This window comes from Melanotaenia boesemani, chromosome 17 (assembly GCF_017639745.1).
Source record: "Melanotaenia boesemani isolate fMelBoe1 chromosome 17, fMelBoe1.pri, whole genome shotgun sequence".
NCBI classification, from domain to species: Eukaryota; Metazoa; Chordata; class Actinopteri; order Atheriniformes; family Melanotaeniidae; genus Melanotaenia; species Melanotaenia boesemani.
In genome coordinates, this window is record NC_055698.1 from 15,547,273 (window position 1) to 15,560,474 (window position 13,202).

A 13,202-nucleotide genomic window follows, 5' to 3' on the forward strand; every position below is an offset into this window, starting at 1 on the left:
GTATGTTTACCAAAACTACAAGAATCTGTGATCAACACTCACGCCACAGTGATGCAGGCCTCTCGAACCACTTGTGAGCGCAGGTCTTTTGCAGACAGTTTGAAGGCTCCATCTAGTAGCCGTAAGTGCTGGTAAAAACAGTCGTAACTGGCAGCGCCTGCAACCAGCAATGAGCGAATTTTCTTCAGCTGCAAAAACACAAAAAGCATTTATGATCAAAAGCTGAGCCACGACTGCAACATCAGAAAAACAACTTTTATGCTGTAAATGCATTTAATAAACTATCTACTGACAGCGTTGGCTCTCTGGTCCCAGTCATGTTTGTCATCAGAGCAGATCTCGCGGATCTTGTTAAGGTTGTCCTCAAGATCTCTTGTTGAGTAGATCTGCAGGAGAGAGAAGAGAGCAGAGGAATTATATGAAGAACGGAAGAAAAAAAAAAGTCTAAATTTGACCATGTTCGCACGCTTAATGTAGATATACAATGAGATGAATGTGTGACTGGTCACATTTATGCTCCTGTATGTACTGTACCTGGACAGTAGGGACATCTGTGAAGGCTTTAATGAAATCTTCTTCATCAACTGCTCCAGCACTTTCCTTTGACACTGAAAAGAAAAAAAAAAAAAAAAAAAAAACTGAGTGTGTGTGCATTTGCAGTATCTCCTGAAAGTAATTTTCTCATTTTTAAAACTGATCCACCCTAATTCAAACTGGCATGCCTCCATAAGTCTAACGCTAACATGCATCTGATCAAGCCAATCACAGATGGACAACTATAAATACAGGTGTGAATCCATTGGACTGGGGACACATTCATATCGGATCACTGAGGTCACATTTATGTACATTTTTTTGCAGTCTGGACAGAGTGCATCGTAGGGCCTCCCACTGACCTGGCATGCTTACAAGCAGGCAGTGAGGTACCATTAAATGTTTGGTTTCTAGGGGAAAACACATTCTGAAAGTAATCCTGGATTACCAGGAGGCTTTATAGGAGAGTTATATTACATTTTGTGTTAACTGAATTCACTGCAGTCGCTATATCATAAAATGCTTTGCACTATTAAAAGCACAAGTATTGCAGCTTTCCAACAGAATGTTGCATGTGCATCAACCTAAACAACACTTATGTAAACAGATGGCTTGAAAACAGCTGATAGTCCACAGCTCAGCTGTCAGAGGTTGAAAGCTTCAGTGTTTATTGTCTGCTATGAGCAAAGGTGCTTCGACACTGAGCACTGTAAGATAACTAATCATTCATTTTATGATGATTTACTTTTCTCATTACTGTATCTGAAACAGAACTGAGCTTATTTTTAGTTTGTAAATAATTCAGTAATTATGAATCTTAGGAAAGTGTGAAATATGATAATGTTTGAAAAATGGTATAGTTTAGCTACTGAATGTATGCATGATTATACATAAATATCACTAAGACTGCTGACATCTTGCTGATGTAGACTGTGTTTCTAATGGACTTCCTGGTAGTAATGAGCATGCCGGTCATATGTCCCTGGGGGGGTTGGAAGCTTTGTGGGCCACACCTCCTACAAGTCCTAATTGGAAAAACAGAGAGGTGGGAGAGCCTAGACAAAGAAAGAAGAAAAAAGGAGGAAAAGAAGGAAGACAAGTAGGATCTGGGAGCAATTCAAGAGGATAATAAAAATATGAGAAGAGTGACACAAACTGGACATTTGATATTCACAGAAAAAAAGATGAGGCTAAATAGGAGCTACAGATAAAGAAGAGTAGGTCTAGTAAAAAAAGGAGCAAGTCAATAAAGATTTCTCCTTTCCTCTTTTCCTCTGGGGTTAGTTTCCATTTCATTCTGGGGCAAAAAGATGTGTCATGTCAAAACTCTACACGCCCTTAGAGAGTTCGGGAACATCGATGCAGCCTGCTGGTTTTCCGTAGGCACCGTCCCCAGTAACTCTAAATAACCAACATGGTGGCAGCCTGGTCAACAAAACTTAGGAGCACACAATTTCTAATTATTTTTGCTACAGATTTATGAAGTGTTAAAGTCCATGGCACACAGATTGAGCAGTAAAGGCTGCAATTAAGTTAAACAACTCTGGGAGATCATTTTTCAAACAGTATGAAGGAAAAAGGTTGGGCTGCCTTAAAGACCATTCACATGAGAGAACCGCCTTGGCTCACAATGAGCTACCTGATCCTTCCAGAAACAGGTTTAGAGCTTTTCTGCGTGGCACATTTATTATACAGGCTGATGAAGTTATTAGGAAACTGCAATATTGATCTTCCGTCTGGGTGCTTCTTTTGGGTGTGCCAGATTGTGTGGGCGTACTGTCATCTAAATGCAAATGGAGACAATCAGACCATCATGGAGACTATTCTCAAATAGCACAGGAAAAAATCGACAATAAGTCCTTAAAAAAACAGATAAAATGATAGGAAATTTTAACAGCTTTTACATTTTTAGGCATGTCTACAGCAACATCATCTTTATCACAGTCATCCATTAATGCATGTCTGATAGAAAGAGTGCTTCCATATTTTAGTTGATCCACTTATCTACACAGATCATTGTAACTATAGTGATTGGTGTGTGTAAGGCTACAAGCATGAATGACCCACAATTCAGTACTAAGCATAAATGCTTCCTGAGAGTGTTACCGCAACTGCTGAGTGTCTCAGAAGTAAGTCAGTGAAAATCTGTGGCAAAGTTCAGAACAGGTCTCCTCTTAATATCAATAGATGTTAAAATGGTACAATTTTCAAATCTGTAAGAGTAATAAAAAAAAAAGATATTCAGCATGGCCCTGATTTAGCCTTATCTCAACCACTCCACAATCGATAACAGCGTAAGGATCCAAGTAACAAGACATCGCAGCCTTGTGTTTCTGACCTACACAGCAACACGTTCCAATAGCTTGCTTGTTAAAAGCTGACACCCACAGGCGCATGTGTCTATGAGTGACACTGCTGACACAGATTCATCGGCAGAGATCTGCTGCATGTTTGTGGGAACACAGCTTTCTAGCCAAGGAAAATCAATACCTGCAAAGAGGAAGCAAATATGATCTCCAATCAGCTTCCACCGGAGGGAGATTATATAGAGAGGATGAGGAAAAAGCGAGGATGATAAACTATTTCAGAAGGCAGATCTTCTGAAGCCTGGAGACGACTACTGATGCAAGAGTGATAATAAGTATCCGGTGGAAGTTGATCAGATTTCTGGAAAGATCCAAGGGAAGCCTGTTGCTCTGGACTGTATACAATGTTTGCTGCTTATAAGAACTCACAGTCTTTCTGATACTTTGAACAGTATCCAGTTATTGTAGAAATAGAGGAATGGGGATGTATTGTTACATAAAAAGCTTACAGTAGGAGCAGAGACCAGCGGCTATAAGTTCTGCAAGCAAACTTCAGTTCAAGGAGAAAAGGCTACATTGAAACACAGGAAATCTGCATGCATGAGGAGGATTAAGAGGATTTGAGAACAAGGGCAGACTTCTGAGGGATAGCAATACAATGTTTCAATCTAAAGACAAGAAATCATTCCCTTAAACAAGCATGCTGTTGAATTTTAATAAAAAATAAACCCCATGCTTTTTATTTTCATCTGGATGAAATGTGTGTATATTCAGCATGAGTGTAAACATCAATTAAGTACCTAGCTTGCCGCCAGTGGCGCTGGGCCTGCGTGCAGCAGAGGATTCTGCAGGCTTTTTGGGAACTTTGGGAACCTTGAAGGCAGCCTGGGCTGAGGAAGAACGTCCATCCACACTGTCGTCGTCATCAAAACTACGATCTGTTTAGGAAAAACAGAGAGGTGTCATTATCTAAACCAAACTATGCCCAAAGATGGGGCAAATAGTATTGTGAAGAAAATAATAATACAATTCAATGTCGCACATGACAAGCAGAAAAAAAAGCATTAATCAGTGGTGACACTTTTTTTTTCTTTTATATATCCCCTTTAATGTTGCGTATGAAAAGACTTGGAACCCCTTTGAAAGATAATGCACAGTTAAGAAAAAGTAATGAGAAAAAGTACAGCACAAAGTGGCTGCACATAACAGTTAAGTGTGAAATTCCTAAATCAATACTCATTACAAATACTGCACTGGTTAAGAAGAAAGAAAAAGCAAACCCAAACAAAATAGGATAATTTCCGAAGCCAACACACCCAATTGATCGAAATGCACAAACACTCAACTGGTGACCGAGAGAACTCTCCAGAGCCCAAATCCTCATTGTGCATGCTAGCAAAAATCCTACAAGCTACAAAGCTAGCACTGAAACTTGACACACGTTTGCAACAATGATGCGCACAATACATACAGACAGTGTGGAGCTCAAACTGTTGGCATAGGAATGCAGTTTCGCTCTGGTCGCTCTGACAACCAGCTATGGAGAAATGCGCCAAAGCCACCACCCTACACCTTGACACATACATCAATTCACCTACATACATACATACATACATACATACACACACATATAGACTCAACCTGCAAAAATCAATGGCAGGAATGCATGTGTGCATACATGAGCCAGATTGTCCAGTCTTAAGGTAAAGCCAACTGTGTCTAAATCAGTAAATGTTAAGTGGACATGTAAAGACATCTCCATCTGTCATGAACTGACATTTACACGGTGCAGACACACACACACACCAGCACACCCGTCCATCCCCGCACTCACAGTCACAGATCCGCTGGCAGATAAGTCGCCTCATATTTCTTGGGAGGGTGTGGTATTGGGGTCCCCCCTCTTCTCCAAGATGTATCCCAAAACAAATACACACACCTCACACACACTTCATAGTGTGGTTAAGGCTGTGCACACCCTCCTCACATCGCTGTCCAAAAGCCCCTCCACCCAGACAAGTGCCGGCATTTTCTTTCTCTCCTCTCTATCTTTCATCCCTCCCTCTCTCCTCTTTTTCTCAGCAGCCTCACAGCCAATAGGATGAGAGGTGACATCATGGTGTTGCAGCCAGTGTGGAGGCAGGCTTCCCAGGGTATGTGTGTGTGTGTGGAAAATGGGAGAAAGGGAGACACACAAATACAGACACCCCAGGAATAATAAAAGGGCTTCTCTGTGTCCCTTCCAGAGCAACTAACCTGAAATCATTACTACCGACAACACAGGCTCCCACACCCTCTCCCTCCCCCTCATGCACACATTTATAAACAACCTCTTAACATAATTTTTATGCTACTGCATTTATCAGTCAGAGAAAAACACTATCTTAACATATGCAAGTGAACAAAGAGTGACAGAGCACTGATCAAAGGAAAGGTGATGACTGGAAGGATGGGGGTGGGGAGTATGGAAAAAAACACACTGCTCTATCTGAAGCCATGACCCCTCGCTCTGTTTCACAATAGTGATTTACTTTTTTTCTTAGCTAAAAATCTAATTAATTTAACTAACAAAAAGGTAACTTTACTTTCATTTAGCACTTTTAAAGAAGAAAAAGAAAAAGAAGAAGCAGCATCAGAATGATGGAAAATATCAAGCCAAATATACAAATCTAGGCTCTGTGCAGGCTTTTCACAATTATTAAAGTATTGTATAATCTTATCATTCTGCATAAAACGTCAAGTCATCATCATTCAACCATTTTTAGAAGTTGAATGAAACCAGATACAGAAATGTCCTCTGCAAACATTTTTCCCATGTAGTATTCTAGAGTTTGCATATGTGAGTTTTCATGTGCTATGGTTCACTGCCACTAATTGTTTGTGTCGAGATACTTGACTGGCTGCACTCCAGCAGGCATCTATTGACATTATTTTTCTAATAAGATGTTAAGACAAACAGAGGAGAAAAAAAATTAACCAGAAAAAGGGAACTTGGATTTGAACAGTAAATCATTTTCTAAAATATCATGATTGTGACAGTCTTCATCTTCTTCTACCTAAATTCTACCGTGAGGTGATATTAGTTTACCTCTCTCCACTGTGGACATGGACTAAATAGGATTCAACTTTTCTCCAGGAGCATGTTTTGCAGTTGTTATAGTTCCACTTCTGACATTTTCCATCAGTACTTGGAAGCAAAGAGAGCATCTGTGCTGGGTGTCATTTGATTCAGGACCCAAATGACTGTATTTAAGAGCTGCATAGTTTTACATAAAGACACACCAGTCAGCTGTTAACAAAACTGTATATTGTGCTTTTCAAGAACTGCTTTGTTTCCATCCATAACAAAAAAATGTACACCCATTTGTCCACACAACAACAAACATGTCAAACAGCAGTGTTTGATGTACTTGATACTCACACACTTAAGTCAGTGTTTTATGATTTTCTTTAACATGTGCAAATACAGCTTTGACAAAACCTCACATAAAAGTCTCACAAAGACAAAGTCTTACATATCACCTGTGATCTCTGTAACCATGCCTTCGGAAAGCCAAAAAAAAAAAAAAAAACTAGAGGCCTGTTTACATTGAGCTGCAGATATGCACACAAACAATTGCTGCCACTGTTGCGCCTGATTGAAGTCCCATATTCCACTACATTGGCCTTCACAGAACTGTAGGTTGCATGTGCACACATTCCAGTCAGTTGAGAAGTTCTTTTGGTTCTGCAGCATGCAAAACATGAACATTTAGCACAGTCAACATATAACACCTCTGTAAGTCACCTGAACTGTGAACCAAATAGAGATGTAATCGCCTCTCAAACATCGTTTTATTATAAGAAAGCTTCAGCTGCAAAAAAACAAACAAAACAAACCTCATACTTCAAAACATATATGATTGATTATTGAGAAAAAATAAAGTAAAATAAATTAATGTTAGTGACTGCTTTAATTTCTTAAACTTTTCCATTCAATAAGTAATACATTATCTTGCAAACCTGGATTATAAGTTGCTCAGTATTACGAGCTGAAGGGCCAAAAGACCTGAGACCTATTTTATTTATGCTGAAGCAAATCAGGAACCCAGTAGTCTTTATATCTGAATGAATTTACAGTATTAGATTTGTAACTAGTGAACTTTATTGCATCGTAACAAAACCCATGGGAACATTAACAATACTCGGTTCGTGCGATTAGCATCACTGTTAGCATGATTAGCATCTACAGCTTTTGTCTAGTCAGACCCCACGGGAGTACATGTCGCTGGGTGAAGGGTAGAGCAAAGACAACAAAGAGGGAGGGGAGGGAGAGAATCTCTTGTAGGAAACAGACTGCACACATGCTGTTGCCATGGTGATGTGTGCAGCCCAGCTTCAGTTTTCAAATGAACAGAAGAGCAAAAAGGAAAAAAGATGCCATTTAAATTGAGTGGCACATATTACCATCTTCAGTTTGGTTAACTGATGGCTGTATTTACAGTTTACTGACTCATTTCATCTTAGTTTATTAAATCGAGATGATATCTGGAGTTAATTTGAGACCGATGTGGAAGACTGGCTCCAATATATTTAATAGCTATTTAATATCAGCAAAGTCACGAGTCCCCGTTGAAAAGTATCCGACAAAATATAAATTTCAAGTGAGCCTGTGCAAGCAGACCCAAACAGAGACCCCAATATACACAAATGTGCAGAGATATTGGCTCCACCATGTACCAGGATGTGTTACTATGGAAACTCCAGCCTAAGATGTCCTCCTCTGTCCTTTCAGGAAAGATTCAAAAACAGGAATGACAACAAATAGCTGGCTGAAATACTTAGATATAACAATGTCCCAAAAATCAAAACCATTGTTGAAACATACAAAAATCACCATCCTGAACCTATCTAAAGAAAAACCTATACAAAGGTATGTGATCAAAGCTCACCATAGTCTTGTTAAAATGTCTAAACACAGAAAACACTGACATGTATTTCTATATGTTTCAACCACATGATGGCAGCGCTGGTTCTATTCTCATTCAACGATTTCAATTGTTTAAATGTTTTTTTAAAAAAATCACCTCAAACACTGCTGATTTAAAGACAAGAGAAAGAGCAGGAGTTTATAGGTGAACTTGGGTCACATTACAGACAATAAAAAACTAATTTAAACCCTTACCAATTGGGAAATAGTAAATCATTAAAATCATTAGCATGTGCCAATTTAATTGCAAGGGCCTTTATTAAAATTTATTAAATTAAATTTATTTATTAAAATTTTCATAACAGAAGACAAACATTTCTAATACGAAAAGCTATCCTCTAAAAAAGCTGTACTAAAACATGAAAAATGCACAAATCTGCACCCACTATTGGACTGTTTTGCCTGATGACATCGTGCTCGGTGGAAATGCGACTGGTTTGTTTAGAACCATTATAAATATAGTAAAAGTGTTGCAAGTAATGTTTGTATAAACTAAGCAACAGATAAAGAAACGAACCACAGTGAGCTTGACTTTTTTTCTGCAGGGGTATTGCAGAAAACATCATCTCAAGCATTACATCTTTAAATTTCATCATAAACGTAACCAAACATCTTTAGAGGACTTAAAGCTACTGTACAGAAAGCCTGCATTTGTACTGATCTTCTGTAAGCTGCAGGAGGCCACGTGACAGAATTCCATGAAAGAAATGGGATCGAAAACAGACATTGCACAGCGCTTATATGAAAATGACTGGAAACAAAAATGCAGGCAGCACTGTAGAGACTGGGACAGAAACTTTAAACTGTACCAGCTCCATAAAAACTTATTAAAGTATGTGTTAGGAAAAATAAAATAAACAAAAATCTGCTATAACAAAGTCAGTTTATAGATCTGTCACAAGTGTTACTGTAATTATTTAAAACAATGGTTATAATGGTTGATTAACAGTCAAAGGCGACTACATTTACAGTTGCATGAAACTGATAATGATACATTTCCACATTGTTTCTCTATTTTTAGAGCTATCTAACGGAAAGCAGCAACATTTTTTGAATGATGTTTTCTAGTTGCATTACTGTCTTTTCCTATGGACATGGCAGATTTGTTACCTAACCCCACTGATCAGCAGTAGTCATAATTATTGATGTGTGCAAAAAAGTCTAATACAATAGTAAAGAAGAGCGAGAGGCCTCAATTCTCTAGGAGGAGACAGGCTGCTCCATTTCCAGCCCGGCACAGAGAAAACGACCTCATTAAATGATGACAGACACACACACACACACACACACACACAGAGGTATAATTTAAGTCCCAATTCCAAGTTGAAGAGGGGCATAATCCATAAAATTCACAAGAAAGCTTTGCTATAGCAACCCGTCCAGCCTGGAAACAGGGTCATGGCTCCTTTTGCCGAGTCGGTGATGCATTGAAGCTGAATGAGCATGTCTGTAAAACTGTGTGTGTGTATGTGCCAACCAGCCCCTGTCAATACTGAAGCGCTATACAAGCAGTGAAAGCTGCTACCGATGGTCAGCAAGTGAGGCAATGAACTTCTCCGTTTCCATGGTGTTTGCGTACTGTATTGTATTAAAAAAAAAAAAGTAAATGATGTGAAGTGGGAGCAGAGAACGGTGCCAGAGGCACTGACATGTTTTACTTTCTCACACACAAACTAGAAACATGCTCCATTAGTGTCTGCAACACATTTACACACACAAAAAAAAGTTGAGATTATAGTTTTCAGTTTGTTTCAGTTAACTTGAAAATTGAAACTGATTAAATGGCTTTTATCTATTTGTTTTTTTAAGATGCCAGTTGAAACATGTCAAGGTAAAATCTTCCACCTTAACTTTGAAAGAAAAAACTGTTCAAATGAATCTTTTTTGAGTCAGCTCATTTAAGTTAACTGGAAAGATACAGCTGAAAAAAATACATTTCACTTGTCTGAATCAGCATGACGGGAATGAGTCCTGACTAAATATTCATTTCAAGCTTCTTTTTGGCTCAGGATGCATCTTGTGTCCTGATCTGCAGGATTCAAGTCAGGCCTCAGGCAACAAGTTATAACAACTCAATCTTGCTGTAATATTTTTTATATCCTTTGCATAAGTTCTATGAAGACAACAGAAAATATGAACACTCTCGGGCACACAAATCCAACGCAATATAGCAGAGTTATTTCAGAACACCCCAGTTTTCCCTCCACACATGCTGATATAGCCCCTGTGAGCTGCAGCGCTCAGGGAGAAAGTGGTCAGTTTAAGCTGATTTCAGTCTAAAACCATACAGTATGTTGACAAGCTTTTGTCTGGGTGCCAAAATCCACAGGCAGATGAGATTAAACAGATGTACACACATACACACACTTACCATCGCTATCATCCCCAACTGCCATAGTTAATGTTATGGGTTGAATCTCCCAGTTTCCTTTGTCTGTATTTGTTTTTGTCCCTCTGATCTCTTATTCTTTCTTTTGTTTTCTCCTCTACCTCCTTTCCCCCTCGTTTACTCAATCTCTCTCTGTTTCTGTCACGATGAATCAGGGAAAGGCAGTGATAGGCACAGCACTGTGACTTGGCTACTGCCAGGGATCTGTGTCAGCTTCCTCCCTCAGTCCTTCGCTTGCCTCCCTCCTTCCTTTTCTCCTCTTTCCTAAGCCACAGCTGCATCAAACTCTTTACAGCAATAGGCAAGAGTTTGCCTTACAGTGATGTAGGACAAGAAGATGTAAGGATTTTTTTAAGCACATGATTAGAGTTGGTGTCCAAACCTTATAGGTTGAGATGTATTAGGAAAAAAAAAATGAAAACATCTGCTTGATTTAGTTTCTTATAATGAGTTGTATAGTTGCCTTTAGAAACAGACTAGCTTATACACTCTTTCTTCTGTTTTTTAAATGTAGCACACAACAGGTTGCAAAAAAAATAAAAATCAGGAGGTGCACAGCCAGCTGAAAAACATCAAAATGTCCCGTGCACCAAGTATAAGGCTGTAAATTCTTATGCTCATTGCAACTAAGGAGGACTAGAATGGTAAACTTAAACCTAGCTTAGGAGGCAAGTAACTGTGGGAAAGAAAATGGAGCAGACTACAGCAACTATAATTTCAAACCTTAATAGCTTGACACCGAAAACATCATCCTGCTGAGCATGACTAGAGAAAGGAACATGCCTCTGCTATTTTCATTTTATTTAAACTAGAAAAGCCTGCATGTCATTTTCAGTTAAAGAATAAGCTCTGTCCCTAGACACTTTATTTATAGATATTTTTTTGTAACTCTCTCAGTGTACAATAATTTAAACCTTAATATGGTAGCAAACAACTACTCCCTATGTGCAGATATCAATGTCCTTACCAGAGTGCACAGCCTCTCTCCCTGTGAGCCTCACATTTCCTTGTGAACTGGTGCACAAGTCTAATTCAGAAAGAGTTTTAGCTTTTGTCTCACTGACTGAGACACATTCTTAGCCTACAGAGATTCCCACATAGAAATGGCTATGATCAAAGTTCAAATTGGCCTGTTTTCATTAGTTGTTTTAAAGGCTGGACCAAAGGTTTTGCTTTCAGTTTTGGCTTTTTTATTTTAATGCAAAAGGTTTTTTAAAGTAACAAATGTTTGTGAATTCAACTTTATTTCTTGCAAAAAAAGAAAGTAAGAATCAGCAAGGATAAGAAAATTTGACAATGATATTGTTATTGCTACATTTCTAATCAAAAGTTTAGAAATGTAATTTTAAAAGTAAAATTTGATTGGGTCACAGTTTAACTGGCATTTTACCAGCCAACAGTGTAAAACTAAAATAAAATTTACCATCTAATGAAAACCAATGCTCTAAAGGTAATATTTAAGACTATGTCAAATCATCTGTAATGAAAATTATCATTCATTGCAGCCCTTCAGCTAATTATCTAAAATAAAGAAGCATGAAAACTTGACAATACTGAATGGCTACTTGTGGCCTGACAAGCTGCAGTAGCTATGAAAGAAGCTCAAGTACACTTGAGGTATTAGCCAAAATGAGACATAAAGACCACCACAGGAAGCATCTGTAGCCACTTCATCTTTTTTCAGAGATTAAACATGTGTTCAGCCCGAGCTATCAGTTTGCTAAGATTATTTTCAAAACAAAGTACACCAATACAAATACTGAATGCCAGGTCACGTAGTTCTTAAAAAAAAAATCTAACTATTCAAGCCATTGCTAAGATTTATGAGTGTAGTGTACTTAAATAAAAACAAATAATAATAATAAAAAAAAAATACTCCATCTTTTCTTCACCACATGAACCTCTTTTTTAACTTCTTCTTGCTCCAGCACTTAGGAAGCTTGTAGTTAAAAATTGGGGGGAAAAAAAACAAAAACAAAAACTCCTTCTGTCTCTTCACTGCCACCAAGAACTGCATCGGCTAAGCTAACTGCTCTTCCTCATGTCTCTTCCAACAACAACAGAGAGATACTGACAGGACAGCCTAAAGGTACAAACATCCAATGACAGCATCTGACACCAGCAACAAACCTTAAATGAACCAAGAGTGAACACAAACTCAGCAGAGATAAAATTAATATGCACCACAAAGTCAAAAGCATTTTCTAACCAGTAAATATGTAAGTAAACTCAAACTAAAGTGCAGAGCTACTGCAACCTGTCATGTAACATAATATTCTGTTGGAAACATGGGGTTCTCGCTTAATATATACTAACACCAAAACCCAAATGGATACTGCTCTTCAAATATTTGACATCAACATGTTTCAGTCTAACTGGAATTATTTTTAATCAACTTTAATTAACTTCAGGTCAGTGGTCATAGTGACAATGAAACAGGAGCTGACCAATGATGGAAATTATGAATATATATATATATATATATATATATAAACCTGCAAATTGAAACATTAGTGTACCTGCTGTTGCAAATAAAATCCTAACTTTCTGTGGCAAAACAAAAATGGAAAGTTGGGTTTTTTTTTTTTTTGAGAATTCAATCCACACCAATGCTTGACAACAAAAACCTTAACAGCAAAAGTATTCCTCAGGTCAGAAAACACACACACACACACAAACAAAACCATTAATCCTGTTAGGTCCTCTTACAGGGGCTCATAGCAACAAACAGACAACCACAGGAGCATATGCCGACTTAAACATGCACAAGCGCCTCCCCTTAACCAACACTCACGCATGCACGCACACATCACATTATTAAGCACACAATGCTGCAAACAGACCTACTACCTGACAATAATACCATCTTGATAAAAAAAAAAAAAAAAAAAGAGGACAGGGCACTGACCGTGACTTGGGCTGAGAGCCATGTTTCCTGAATTCAAGGCTTCATCAAAACGAGAAAATATTGTCTGTAACCTGGAAAGACAAGAGACAAAACAAT

The 13,202-nt window shown here is 38.3% G+C and overlaps 1 protein-coding gene across 30 annotated transcripts in view; it reads right to left on the minus strand.

Annotated features, from left to right (window-relative positions):
• Positions 1 to 13,202, minus strand: part of clasp2 (cytoplasmic linker associated protein 2) — a 57,684-nt gene that overhangs the window by 26,658 nt on the left and 17,824 nt on the right. For 28 of the 30 annotated variants that reach the window (XM_042011370.1, XM_042011368.1, XM_042011362.1 and 25 more), the window contains 5 exons: positions 13,107 to 13,177; positions 3,641 to 3,778; positions 535 to 608; positions 294 to 386; positions 43 to 188 (listed from right to left, as the gene is read on the minus strand). In XM_042011370.1, the coding sequence (XP_041867304.1) occupies positions 43 to 188; positions 294 to 386; positions 535 to 608; positions 3,641 to 3,778; positions 13,107 to 13,177 (522 nt within the window). Of the gene's footprint in view, positions 1 to 42; positions 189 to 293; positions 387 to 534; positions 609 to 3,640; positions 3,779 to 4,674; positions 4,828 to 13,106; positions 13,178 to 13,202 lie in introns of those variants that run through there. The other 2 variants (XM_042011375.1, XM_042011376.1) reach the window with 2 other exon arrangements.